The 13,556-nt window shown below is 32.1% G+C and overlaps 1 protein-coding gene across 1 annotated transcript; it reads left to right on the plus strand.

The window, feature by feature from the left end:
- Window positions 1-2,760: 2,760 nt before the first annotated feature.
- LOC147079346 (uncharacterized) lies at window positions 2,761-12,476 on the plus strand. Its single transcript, XM_085944731.1, has 4 exons — window positions 2,761-2,858; window positions 9,369-9,439; window positions 10,828-11,135; window positions 12,366-12,476. Exons 1-3 carry the CDS (start codon window positions 2,841-2,843, stop codon window positions 11,126-11,128), a joined length of 390 nt encoding a protein of 129 aa, XP_085800857.1. The 5' UTR covers window positions 2,761-2,840; the 3' UTR covers window positions 11,129-11,135; window positions 12,366-12,476.
- The last annotated feature ends 1,080 nt before the right edge of the window (window positions 12,477-13,556 follow it).

Raw genomic sequence — 13,556 nt, forward strand, 5'->3', positions numbered from 1 at the left:
ATTATGCTTCATGGCCATAAACATTTTCAATTATCTAATTGTGCAATATATTTTTTGATTATTATGTGTCGATACTCGACAGCTCCATTATTAAAGTGGATGTAGAAAATCGCCAATAATTCTTATGTATAAGTACCCTTAATTTGAACTAAAACACAATTTGAAAAACGTTAATGTAGTGTTTCACACTGCCTTTAATCTTAGCGGTAGGTAGGGGGGCCGCCAAATATCCTAGCATGAGGGCCCGTTTCAGGATGTGGGGACCATGGTGTAGATACACCGAGTGCAATAGACAACGAGAAATTAGGCTGTGAAGAAGAAAAAGAGCCTATGGGACTAATTTACGTTCTCCTCCTTGGGCCCCCCCCCCAATATCAAATCCTGGGTGTGCCACTGGTTGAACACTTTGCGCTTTAGGCACAGTGGAAGGTCACTTTTGAAGATATTATTCAGGCGGCCAAAAGCACTCCAGCCTAGCTTTACTCTGCGAACAATTTCATCAAATATACATCCATGTATAGACAGGCGTAAAATTTAAATATTTTCCAAAGTATCTATATGCATGCTTTTGAGATTGTGAGGTCTTCCATGTTATGTAATGTTCCAGGGAACACAGAATTATGTTCAATAACAATTAAAATGCTACATTCCTAAATCTTGTGTTTTATTAATTAATAAATAAAAAAAATAGTTAAAACAATATTGATTCTAGTTTGTGATAATAAAAATCGTCAATGCTCATTGGTCATTATTTTATGATGGTCTTATCGGTTTTTATCAACAAACTGGATTCGATTTATAATTTTATAAACGTTATAAATAAGGATTATTGGATTATTACGATGCAGAGGTCACATTAAATGTAAAATTCGTTCATATCCTATATATGGTAATGAATTGACTATGAGATTATCTGTGAATTATTTCATAACAATGTTGAATTTGGATACTCACTTGACATTAATCGTCCACTCGATGAAATATTGCGTGCTATCCACAGAACAGATAATAAATAGAATTCCGATAGGCTATATACCGATACAGTAATTTTTGACACAAGGTTTTGAATGTGTGAGTGTTCTACGAAAATGAACCACGCATTATTATACACGTGCAATAGTGTGTGTAATACACCAATATTAAATGAGCGTCGGTGCATAAACACTTACATACCATTTGTAAAAAAGGCGCTAAAGATGTTGGGCTTTGTCTTGCGTACTTCCCGGGTCTTTTCGGATGTTACGGTACTAAAAATTCTCTATAACTCCTTAGTTAGAAGCGGACTTGAGAGTGGGTCTATCTTTTGGGCCCCGCATCAGTTGAAGCACGGTCTTATGGTGGATAGAGTCCAAAAGAAAATTTTGAGAATCCTTTACTTTCGGCTGTATGGATATTATGCATGGCTCTATCCGACTGACTTTCTCTTAGGTATGCTTACATACTGTAGCTTAAAATTTAGAAGGGATCTTTATTTAGCTACATAATTGTTCAGACTTATACGCGGCGTAAATGTGAACTCTGTTCACCATTCTTGGTGGTGATATTGATTTCCATAGTAATGCATGTATATATTAATAATTTAGTTAGTCATATTATGAAATAAGTCTTTACACGTGTGGCGTGCAATATTAGAATACGCAAATGTTGTCAGCGCGGAAGGTGAAAAACAGGATTTACGACATGTTAGAAATGTACCACGAACTAACAAGTTTCATATTAAACTTTTAAAAATGTATAAAATAAGTGAATTTATAATAATTCATTATCCAAAACGCAATATGTGATTTTCCACCATACCGAGCGATAGTATTGGGGATCTCATGAACCGGAGCTGCGTTCCGGCGTGCTCCGATTCATTTTGAGCCCTGATTAATGTTAGTACTTGGCATGGCCCCCACATCTTGAAGCGGGCCCCCAGGACAGGCTGTTTGACGTGACGAGGTTAAGAGCAGTATGATGTTCTACAACATTAGTGTTTCCCAAATGGGAAAATTAAGGGTTTCCGTGTATTTTTAACGATTTTCATATTTTTAGATAAAATCACTTGAATTATTGAGTTGTGGGCACTCAGAATCATATTTTGAAGCACTGACCGCAACCCTTTTGTGGTAACAAAGCAACATGCGACTTTTCGATATATATTGGATCAATAGCCATTTTTATTTTTCGGGAAACACACTAAAATAATTAAGTATGAAATATTTTTTTACCCGTGAATTATCAGGTGTCAAGTCATCACTCCAAAAGTCAAATAGCGCAGGTGACTTTTTTTACTATTATAGTAAATTTGTAGTGTGTATTAATCCCACTTACCTGGTTCATCCACCACGCCGGACCCCCAGGCCATGGTACTTGGTGGTACTATTGCAATTATTATTGCGTACTTTTCAATTCACTGTAATACCAGCAATATGGTATTTTCGGACGCAGATACTGAAAGAAATAGTCGATATAATATATTTTCAAACAAATAAATTTGTCATCACATTTAATTATTGGATTATTGTTAATTTTGAAAAGGATTCCCAACATATTTCACCATGCGGCCTTTTGCCGGATGAGGCTGTTGCTACGGATATTTCCTAGTGGGGTGGGCAGACGAATCTCGCGTCGGTGCAGTGAATTCAATGGAAGCGACGCTAGACAAATGTATCATATGGGGGGGATACCAGACAAAATACTGAAGTGACTTGGTCAGGGGTATCCGGACACTATATAAAGCACACGGTATCGATGGACCAATATAACACTTTGAGTTTACTTCGCAAAGAAATATATAGTTTCGAAGCATCATCTAAGTGACTTTTTAATTCTTTTAAATCTCTTCGAAATCAAGTAAAATGATTGGAAAAGTTTTCGTAAGTTTTCTATTTTCTGAAATCACTCAGCATTTATTAGTGTATTTCGTCTAAGAATTTTCAAAACCTCCGATGTAAAAATATTGAAATTAAAAAAAAAAAAATTTCAATTTCAATTCTCTGGATAGCCTGCTTTATATAAAAATAACTATTAGTGGAAGGCCCCACCATTGTCGAGTTGTTGTAATATATCTGATGTATATATGAGGTATTATGATAATATCAAAATGTGATACATACATAGAAGATGTCTATGGTTAATTATATTTAAATTTTGGAGCCTAATAAAAACGAATAGGAAACATAAAAAAAAATAACAATATTGTCACACCAGAGGTTTTTGCTAAAAAATATCAATTATTGTATCACAATTTATTTAATGACAATAACTTTCCTGTATTGGCTGACAATCATTCCTCTGAAAATCTTATTTTTTTTTTAATAATAGAAAGATTTTTTTAATATATTAGTAAACAATTTATATTACCTAACAAAGCATTACAAAAATTTATCAATTGAACCTACATTTTGATTGTCTTCTACTTCGATATAAACACCATTATTTCAATCTCCAATCTAATAATCAATAGTATTCATAAATGTTATGGTAAACGTGTTTCATCAATAAATTATTTTGAAAGAATAAGTTGTCAATAAATAATTAATTAATAAATTAATCTACAATAGTGTTGTTATACATAAAAAAAAACTATCAATCGTGTTAAGAAACCGTGAATATGTTAACTTATTATTGTATTTTTTGTGCTAAAATGAATGGCGTGTCGTTGATATTCAATCCACAATTTATTATTATTCTTACCAAGATTCACTTTCTACTGGTAACGTTTAGTGTTTCATTAATTAAATATCCACGTGAGTACCTATATTGTTTACATTTTTTGATAAAAGTGTTTTAATTTTGTATGTTTTTAAAGATATCGTTCAAATTAATATTTACATAAAACAAGCATATGCACATTATTTTAAACCGTTCGCATAATGAAAACGTCTGGTAATTTGTATGATTTTGTATATTGGGCAAAGGCTTTTTCATTGTCATCAAAACTTTACCATTGTGATTCCATATTGACTTGATAAAAAAACAATAATTATATCAATGCCTTACAAACAATAACAGACTCTTGGTAACAGTGGTGGTTGTAAGTACGAACACGCTCGATACGTTGACAGGTTTGGAGACCCCGTTGCGAACATTTTGCATACGCTGTAAATCGCCATTAAGTGTTACAAATGCTTACAACTAATTATATCAGATTTTTTAAACTTTATAACGAAACAAGTGCCTTAACGGCATCATTAGAGTGTGTGAATAAATTAAATATATGAATTTTCTAAGCAGTAACCAGCGTTGCCAATTTAGCATTTGTCTTGCCAGATCTAACCTTTTTCGATATGCGTCTAGCTTGCAAAAAACGCTTCTGGCGTGTGGCGTTTTTACTAGCGTTTTTATACTTCCAACAGCTTTAAATGTGTCGATTGTTTATTTCGATAAGCGAAAGCAAAGGTATTGTCTTCGATCTTGGTAGAATAAGTAAATTTTAAGCAAATTTCACAAAATCGAGCGTTTTTTCCTGCCAAATAGCTTGTTTTCATACCCCTTGTCAACGACAGCAGTTGACAATACTGACAGTCATGGAGCCCAAATCCTAAAGCGGGCCCCCCTACCTATCGATAAATGGCATGTATGACGCTCAACAGAAGCGTTTTTTTAAATTGTGTTAGGTATAGGTAAAAGTAAGGGCTTCAGTGTATTTTTAGCGATTTTTTTTATATTTTTGATATTCTACTTGAATTATGGAGATGTCGAATATCAACGCAACAGTCAAAAATTGCACCGCACAACCTCATGTCGTGTAATAGGCGACTTTTTTATTAGAGAAAATTCGTGATGTGTGTTTATCTCACCTATTTGATCTACCTCCTACGACGGGTCCCCCTGAGCCCGGGACCCTAGGCTAGAGCCCTGACAACCCCCCCTTGTGGGGCCATGCTGGCAGTAACCCGTGTTTGTTTTACCGACCAATAAATAATGGTGTTGAAATCACAAAGAAATTGATTTAAAAAAATGTAACGCAATAATAATAATAATAAAAGTTTTCTGCGTTTGCTGTTTTAAAATTTCGTCAACTCTCTTATCTATTAAAGCATCGAAACTAGACCTCGGTCGGCTGCTTTGTAAAGCTTTTCTTCGGCTGGGGCAACCCAACACGTGACCTGCATGTAATGGATGTATTTTCATTGCGTACTATTATTTGATTTTTATAACACTCATACAACACTTACAACATCTCAACATGACTAATTTTGGAAATTATATAGTGTTTATATTATTGTATAATAACAACAATTTTATTATAACGCATGCCGTGCCGAATTTAATAAATATTACCATCCAAAATACATAAATTATTTGTCAGTGAAATATCTTTTTCAATGTCACTATTAACTGTTTTCAAATATATATTAATAATATTTTGAAACAGCAATATATTATTTAAATGCTTCCAATTTATTCGACATATATTGCAATTTATTTATATATTAAATATCAATAGGTGTTAATAACGTCGATAATTAATATTTAAAAAATAAATACTAACAAATGACATTTTTAAAAACTGAAAAATTTTAATAAATGTGTTTTTAACAGAAAACATTTTGATTCAAATTTAGACCAAATTATTAATGTTTACTAAATTGTATCATGTTTCGACATTTGGATGAATTTTCATTCATAATTTGCACCAGAGCTTTTGTCAGTCGTTGGCCTCCTGCAAAAGCTTGTTCCATCCTAAAGTCCTATACGATTCACCGCAGACGCTTTTCAGTCGCTTTGGCTGATCATCCATCCATAAGTTCCCCGTGGAGAGATCTAGCCCAATGACATTAATATGGACGAAGCATCTGGAAAAAAAAATACACTCACTTTTCTGTCTGTCAATCTTTTCAATCTGTTCTAACGCCATTACAATAAAGGTGATATTGCTATAAATTCCCGATGCGTGATATCGCATAATGGAAATTGCGAAATTTTGTCACGTGACGTCTACCTGTACATGTGCGAATGTCGCTGTACGCGAATTTACTTGCTAGCTACTGCACTGAGTGCGTTGTCCATTAATAATGTCATTGATCTAGCCATTCTCAGTCAGCATTGTCTTACCCTCATGGTATGCGTATATAACTTGCAATTCTATGCACGTGCACAATTTTCATATTCGACGTGATATTTTCGCCACCATAATGTATGTTGGTACAGCATAGCATTTAGATAATTGAACAAATTAATGTACGGTGCAAAATTTAAGTATATTAAATTTACTAAAAAAAATGTTTAATTATATTATTATCATTAATATTTTTTTCAATGAAATTTTTTATTTGAATAAAAGTAGTTGCGTGGCAGAATGGCAATCTAATGCTGTGATACGAATGACAATTAGATTTCAGTGAATCGAATAATAAATAATATTAATTAAAATTAAGTTACTACATCAGTCGACATGTCACGCGTATTGTAAATACCTACAAGTAATAATAAGAAGCCGACATTTAAATGTTAGAAAAATGTCACCTGCCATGTTTGGCGATCTTAATCACTTTTTTTTTGACATACAAGCAATCAATTATTATGTAGTTATTCCAAGCACGATGAACATAGACAGTTACCTAAGACAATAAAAATATAATGTTGATACCTATGGTGTCATAAGAAAGTTTTCTTTTGATGAAGTTTTAATTTTTTTTTGTTAACCCAATCGCCGGAAGCAGATAGCGATCGAGAGGATTTTAGTATGTACCCCAAGCATAACACAAATTGCATAATATTGAATACTTACCTCCTGAAACAGCTTCGGCTTTTTCAGCTTGTCATCCCAAAAAAATATCCGTCCATTTCAAAGTTGAGAGCTTTTTTACCACGTTTTTCTTAGCTCGTATTCTTGTTTGTCCGGTGGTTGTTTATCCAGTACAAATCTTGCAATCAATTTTTAACTAACTTCCCTACTAGTTAGACATTTGAAAATTTTAGAATATATCAGAACACGATGCAAATGCTTTCTTTTAATACGTTTAGCCACCTTTAAGTAGAATTGAATTCATTTTCAGTTAATTCTGTTTTGTATGGAAAGTTATTTCAGAAAAATCCGTAAAAAGTAAAATACTATTATTGGTTGCTAAGGGGGTTGTCCTAGCAACTAAATTATTAATAAATACGTGTGCGTTACTATGGAAATCAAAATGAAATGTCAAAATGACATTTCAGTATTCTATATTTGTTTGTTTTTTTGTTTTTTTTTATTTACTTCATATTTACTTCATATCAAGAGAAAATTTAAAAACGTTGTAAGGATATAAAAAGTTCTTTTTATCTTGTAATTATTTTTGTATTAGTAGGTAAATTGTTGACTATTTAAAAAGGTGACTGTATTATTTAATGAAATACTAATATTGTTTCCCAAATGTACAAAATGCTAGTACCCTTAGACTAGAATGGTATCCAACGTTTTATATATAAAAGGTTCTTTTTTATATATTAACGTAATTATTTAGCTTTCATTCCCAGAAAAAAAGTGGATTTTCTTACAAAAAGGAAATTTTCGTGCAAATTTACATGAGTGTTTTTTTAAGCATTTCTTCCGAACACTGTTTTTTGTACGGCGGCTTTTTAGTGCTTTTATAAAATTTTCGAAATCTACTTAGGTAGGTACTTACCCACTTTTACCAGGTGCTACGTAATTTCTGAGTTCCCTGGTTTCAAGTTACTCATTTAAAAAATCGAAACGGTGACCCATTAAATTCAAAATTCTAATGGCAATGATCATCCAAACAAAACGTTTGCCAGTCGACCAGTGCAAATAAACAGAAACATAGTTTGAGCTAACACCATTTAAAAAAAAATATCTATAATATTTTTTATTGATTTTTCTGTAGCCAGACTTCCACATCTGCCTACTACTTATAATTTTTCATTGCTTCAACCGCGGAATACCGCACTTTTTCCACATTCATAGCCCATACCCAGGCACTCCGCATAAGAGATAATCAACTGGCATGCCGGTATAACTAAGGGTATTCACCTACGAGTTATTGCGATCTGACGCATCCACAAGTGGTTATCGAATGCGCGTGGCATAATTATGAGTGTTCGTTTGTGTCATCCGCGCTCTCTTGTCTTTTAGACATGCCGCATAGGAATATTTAAGCAAACATTGGTTGCCCCAGAAACAGAGAAACAGAGAAACAGGATTTTCAGTGGCCACAAATATTGCGTGTCGTAGAATGCCGAGACGATTGGGACCAGCCCGTTCATAGGCTGTTCGTATCTTATTGTATAGTATAATTTTACACTTTCCAAAAAATGCAGCCTGAAATGCGCACTGGTAATCTGCGAAGATCCATTTTTAAAAACATTATTTTAAAGTCGTTGACAGGTGAACAAAACAATGGCGTTGCTGCCATTAAATAATGTACTAAAAATGGTTAAATACCTATTAATTAAATTATACCTACGCACATACTATATATTAATGGTGAATATTTTTCCATCTATGTAAAAGGTAATGGGAAGGTTTTAGAAGACATTCAGGTCATTTAGCTTCATTGATTATTAATTATGAAAATAATACTTTTACATCCATTCCTTGGCATTGATACAACTTTATAGGGGGACATGAGGCTATTTTTTATGTTCCATGTTTCGGGTTCCTAAATCATAAATGCTAGAATTAAGTTCATAATAATTAATAACAAAAATTTTCATACATCCTTAAATGAACTTTCTACATAAAAAAAATCGGTGTGTGTACTTATGTACGCGCGTTAGAAGTTAGGTATACTTCTTTGGCGTAACAAAACAAAAACAAAACTGGTGATAAACTAAATTCTTTGACTATCTCTTAATTATCATGTTAAATTACACACTCAAGAAAAAACACCGCTTATTGGAACGCCGTTGGTTTATTTCTATACACTTTAACTTATATTACTAAATTATATAATGGTTTCTCGTTGTTTTTATTTTTAAAATACCAATTGTCACTCTGACGTTTAATCGTTTGTTTACGTAAGGAATTGCAAATGGCCGACAATAACAAATTCGCTGCCTAGGCAACAGAACAATTCTAAACTGTAATATTATACTGTATAATCGTCACGATTGCAGTATCATACTGTGGCGTAAAGGTAGTGCGTTCGGCTGATAACCGAACATTCGGTGATTCGAATCCAATCGAGTGCGTTTTTTTTCGTGTGAAAAAATAAATTATGTGTTACATGTCAGACACCAAAAATACACTTTGATCTGATTTCCCAAACGCGCCAAAAGAAATAAAACTTCAAAAATAGTAATAATATAAAGATGACATACAGACACACCTTCTCTACGTGTGCGTCAGTCAGTTATATAATGCGTACATTGTGGTCATCCATATGTCTGGAGTGAATATGGTGGAAGAATTAATAATATGATGTTTGTTTTATCACTTCCAGTTTTTCCTGGCGGCGTTGATTGCTCTATCATCATCAGTCCCTGCACCTAAACCACACTTTGGACACAAACAGTGAGTACTTGCACAATATAATATTAATACAAATCACTGATGTTGAATTTTTCTATGGTATCACTATAAATATCACAGACAAGTTACAATTTGACGTGAGTCCCATTTTTGTATGGAAGAAAATACCAACAAGCTGTATAATTCTGAATATATGAGGCGTCTAATTCCAAAAAGTGATAATCTCACATTTGGTCAAAATCGAGAAAAAAATACATACGTATTCTTTGTATAATTTTACATAATGTTTATTCAATTCTATACTATCCTAATCGCCAATTTTTCGAAATACGTTTTTTTACATAAATCGATTCTCTATGAAATTTCCAACATTTCTGTATAAACCTAAATGCATAAGATTATATTGAATTTAAGAAACAATTATTTTCATGTCACTTCTTAAGTATCCTAAGTGACATTATTTGCCAATGTATTGAATTTTTCATAAATTTGAAATTGGAAAAAATTCCCAAAAATTTATTGTAATATGAAACAAAAAAAAATGATTTTTTAATATTTCGATATTGCAGAACTAAATCGAATTAAGTATAGGTTCATAATTTCTAAATTTCGCTTTCCTGCACATTTTATGATTTGGCGCTTAGGATAGTTTAGAATTGAATAGAAGATAATTTTATTTTGCCTATATTTATTACATTTAAGAGTTTATCGGCTGAAACAAATTGCCATTTGGTTCTAATTTCGACATAGAATAGGTACAACGGAAAAAATAATCTTACGTTAAAGCAAATAATTGAAGATTGAAACATAAAAACATCGTTTTCCGCAAATATCGAATTGTGGACCGGTCGCTTTTTGTAATTAGACGCCTCATATTATAAAAATTAGACGTCCCAGAGGATTCTATTTTGTCTCACTTGTAGACGTTTAGGCCAATCTCTGTCCAACACAGTTTTTTATCAACATCTATGATAAAATTAATATTTATTTTATCCATTTCAAATTTTATAAATTAAATTTGATATCATGGTTATACATGATCCACTTTCAAAGATGATCTAGGTATATGTCTACATTTAAAAAAAAAAACACCTGTCTGGCTACTGCATGTTTTTATGGCATGGAATGCATAGTGAGTGACATCTAGCAACTGGATTACAAACATACAATTAAATACAATTTAATGAAAAATTAATTTATGCGTTTATTAATTAATAAATTTACATGTACGTACATTACAGTAGAAATATATTTTTTAATTTAAAGATAAACTTTCAATCAACAACCTCTTTTTACTTTAGTTATAATACGCAAACTTTACAGCATTATACCTTCCATCATAGAAATGTTACTTCATTCATTGACATAGGTGTATTTTTGTGGCAATACTGATAACTCATTGATACTATGAATGTAAATTATCTTTTCAGACATTACGTGATCGGTGTCCCATACCATGTACACAATGTCCATCATCATCATGTGCAACACGTTCCGGTAGTTAGGCATGTTCCAGTGCCGGTAGTAAGACATGTGGGTGTTCCCGTGCCTGTGCCTGCACCAGTACCTGTACCCGTGCATGTGCCCGTACATGTCCCCGTACACGTTCCCGTACATGTCCCCGTACATGTCCCTGTACCCGCACCGGTGCCTGTCCCCGTACACGTGCCCGTACATGTCCCCGTGTACCCTATTATAGGATATAAGCATAAGGCATGGGGTGGATGGTAAAGAAAAAGTAAGTTATCAACTATGATTATAAACCAAAAAGAGGGCACATGTTGACATTATATCATTTGATAACAGTGGTGGACTGTCTGTTGCAGCAAGGTAAACAATTTGTATATGTGAAGAAAATTACACGTCAACAGTCAAGTTACACTCATTTGTTATAACTGCTAAAATAAAATTAATATGTTGCTATTGATGATTGATTGGTTAACTACATGCTACATAATATTATGACAAATGAAAATATTTATACCTATATGAAAGACAATAATATATACTTAAATAAATAAATATTTGTGACATAAACTCGAAATCATAATATGAAAAAAGCCCACATAACTAAGCCCACTGTGTGAGCGCCTACAACCTTTTTCTCTTATATCATAATATCATTATTATTTCAAAAATATTCACAATGATTATGACTCTTTAATTATTAAGTCGTGATAAATATTTAAAAATATATTAATCTATTCAATATTCTTAATTTTGTTTTGTGTAATATCTTCAAATTTTATTGGTTATTTTGCAATAATTGTAAGCCCATAAAATACCAAGATGGTGGCCAAAATCACATTGTTTTTTTTTCTGATTTAATTATTTTTTATACAATTATATCAAGTGCGTAAAAAGATTTTACACCTTATAAAACTTTTTACCAAAAAAAATCATTGTTTTAAATAAATTAGGAGCAGCATTTTTGGCTTGACTGCTTACCCTAAAAAAAATGTCTGACCATAATTGAAGTCAATAACAATAAAATTTAATTTCTTTAAACTGCGATCGTGGAGACGATTCAGTTTGGGCTCATCTCATTAGCTGACAAACGCTCCATACTAATAACCCAATACCTTATTGGCTGCATACTACCCAATACCAATAGACCATCCATTATACTGTCCTGATTGCTTTACGAACTGTCAAAATTTGTGTACACTTCAAACATAAGCGAATTTAGCTAAAATCTTTATGGTAAATCAATGGTCGATATAGTTTCAGCTATCCTCACCTTTCTTGTAGCTCTTCTAGCATTATTATTAAGCTATTCATTTACCAGATGTATTTCTGTAATACGGATTTCAAGTACATTGTATATAATACCTTTAATGCCATCAATTATTCCCATATTTAATGTACCATTTCATTTCATGTTCTTATTATTGCTTGCATTAAAGCGAATTTAAGTTTGTCATATTTTCAATATTTGCGCTAACATTGTTTTTTCTATTATTTTCAGGTTATCATAAAAAAAAAAAAACACCACATGACGATATCAACGCGTCAAAACTCAAAATGATGTTAATTTGAAAGCTAGGAATCTACCTAGATATGATTATTTTTAAAACGTTCTAGTTTTACTGTTATTAATTGCTTAATGAACTGTAAAAGAAATTGCTTGGGATATCATTGGTGAAAAAGTGTTTTGTTCATTGTATTGGGAAAGAATTTTGCCATTAAACTTTTTTTATTTATACCATGATTGTTTTATTTTTATAACTGTTTGCAAAAAAAAATTGCTGGTGATATGCGATCGAGGGTAATAAATAGCTTATAAAAACTGCAATTGATACAATAACTATGTTGAATTTATATATACTGCTGTATGTGAAATGCTATAAAAATATTGACCTAAAACGCCTTCCGGGATAATTAAATAAAACCGTTTACATGAACATTGCTTTTTAATTACTTTGTGAAGAGAGAACAAATATTTTCAGATTGGTTTAACTAATAAATTTTAATAAACAAACTTATCAATCCAGCACATACCACAAAATGGTTCTACAAATTTTTATATTGAAATAAATTATTTGGATTTGCAAATAAATATAAAACAATATAATAAAAGCAAACATCTAATATCCTAACACTTAATATGACTACTCTTATCTTTTTGGTTGTTGCCTCATGGCTGACAATCGTGACCACCATGAAATTTAGTCATCTTTATGAGCTACCAAGACTCTTCACCAAACTCCGCCCTCTGCTTCTCTCAGGGCAGAGTGAAGGCTGCAGTTTGAGTAATTCTTCACAATATTTAATAGTGAAAATCAGTTTAACCAAATTACCTGCTTATAAATTAAATTTAATGTAATCCGAGTTAAAATAACTAAAATCAAACACAATATTATGTAGTACTTATTCCACATAATATACTAATCATCAGGACCGGTTTCGTCACTTCGTCAGGACGTTCAGTGGGACATTGTCTACTACATTATACAAAATATACAAACTCACACTAATTTGAAGCTATTATAAGCAAAAGTACAAAAGTCTCATAGTACTACAATAGGACTTTGTTTCCAATAGTCTCAATAATAATAATTATTAAAAACGAAATTTTGATAACTTTGCTACTTAATCAATGGAAAAATATATTGCATTTCCAAAAAATTTATAAACTATTTAGAAGTTAATTAATTAT

This window comes from Rhyacophila brunnea, unplaced genomic scaffold (assembly GCF_057557595.1).
Source record: "Rhyacophila brunnea isolate RB1 unplaced genomic scaffold, BYU_Rbru_1.0 scaffold_1, whole genome shotgun sequence".
Lineage (NCBI taxonomy): Eukaryota > Metazoa > Arthropoda > Insecta > Trichoptera > Rhyacophilidae > Rhyacophila > Rhyacophila brunnea.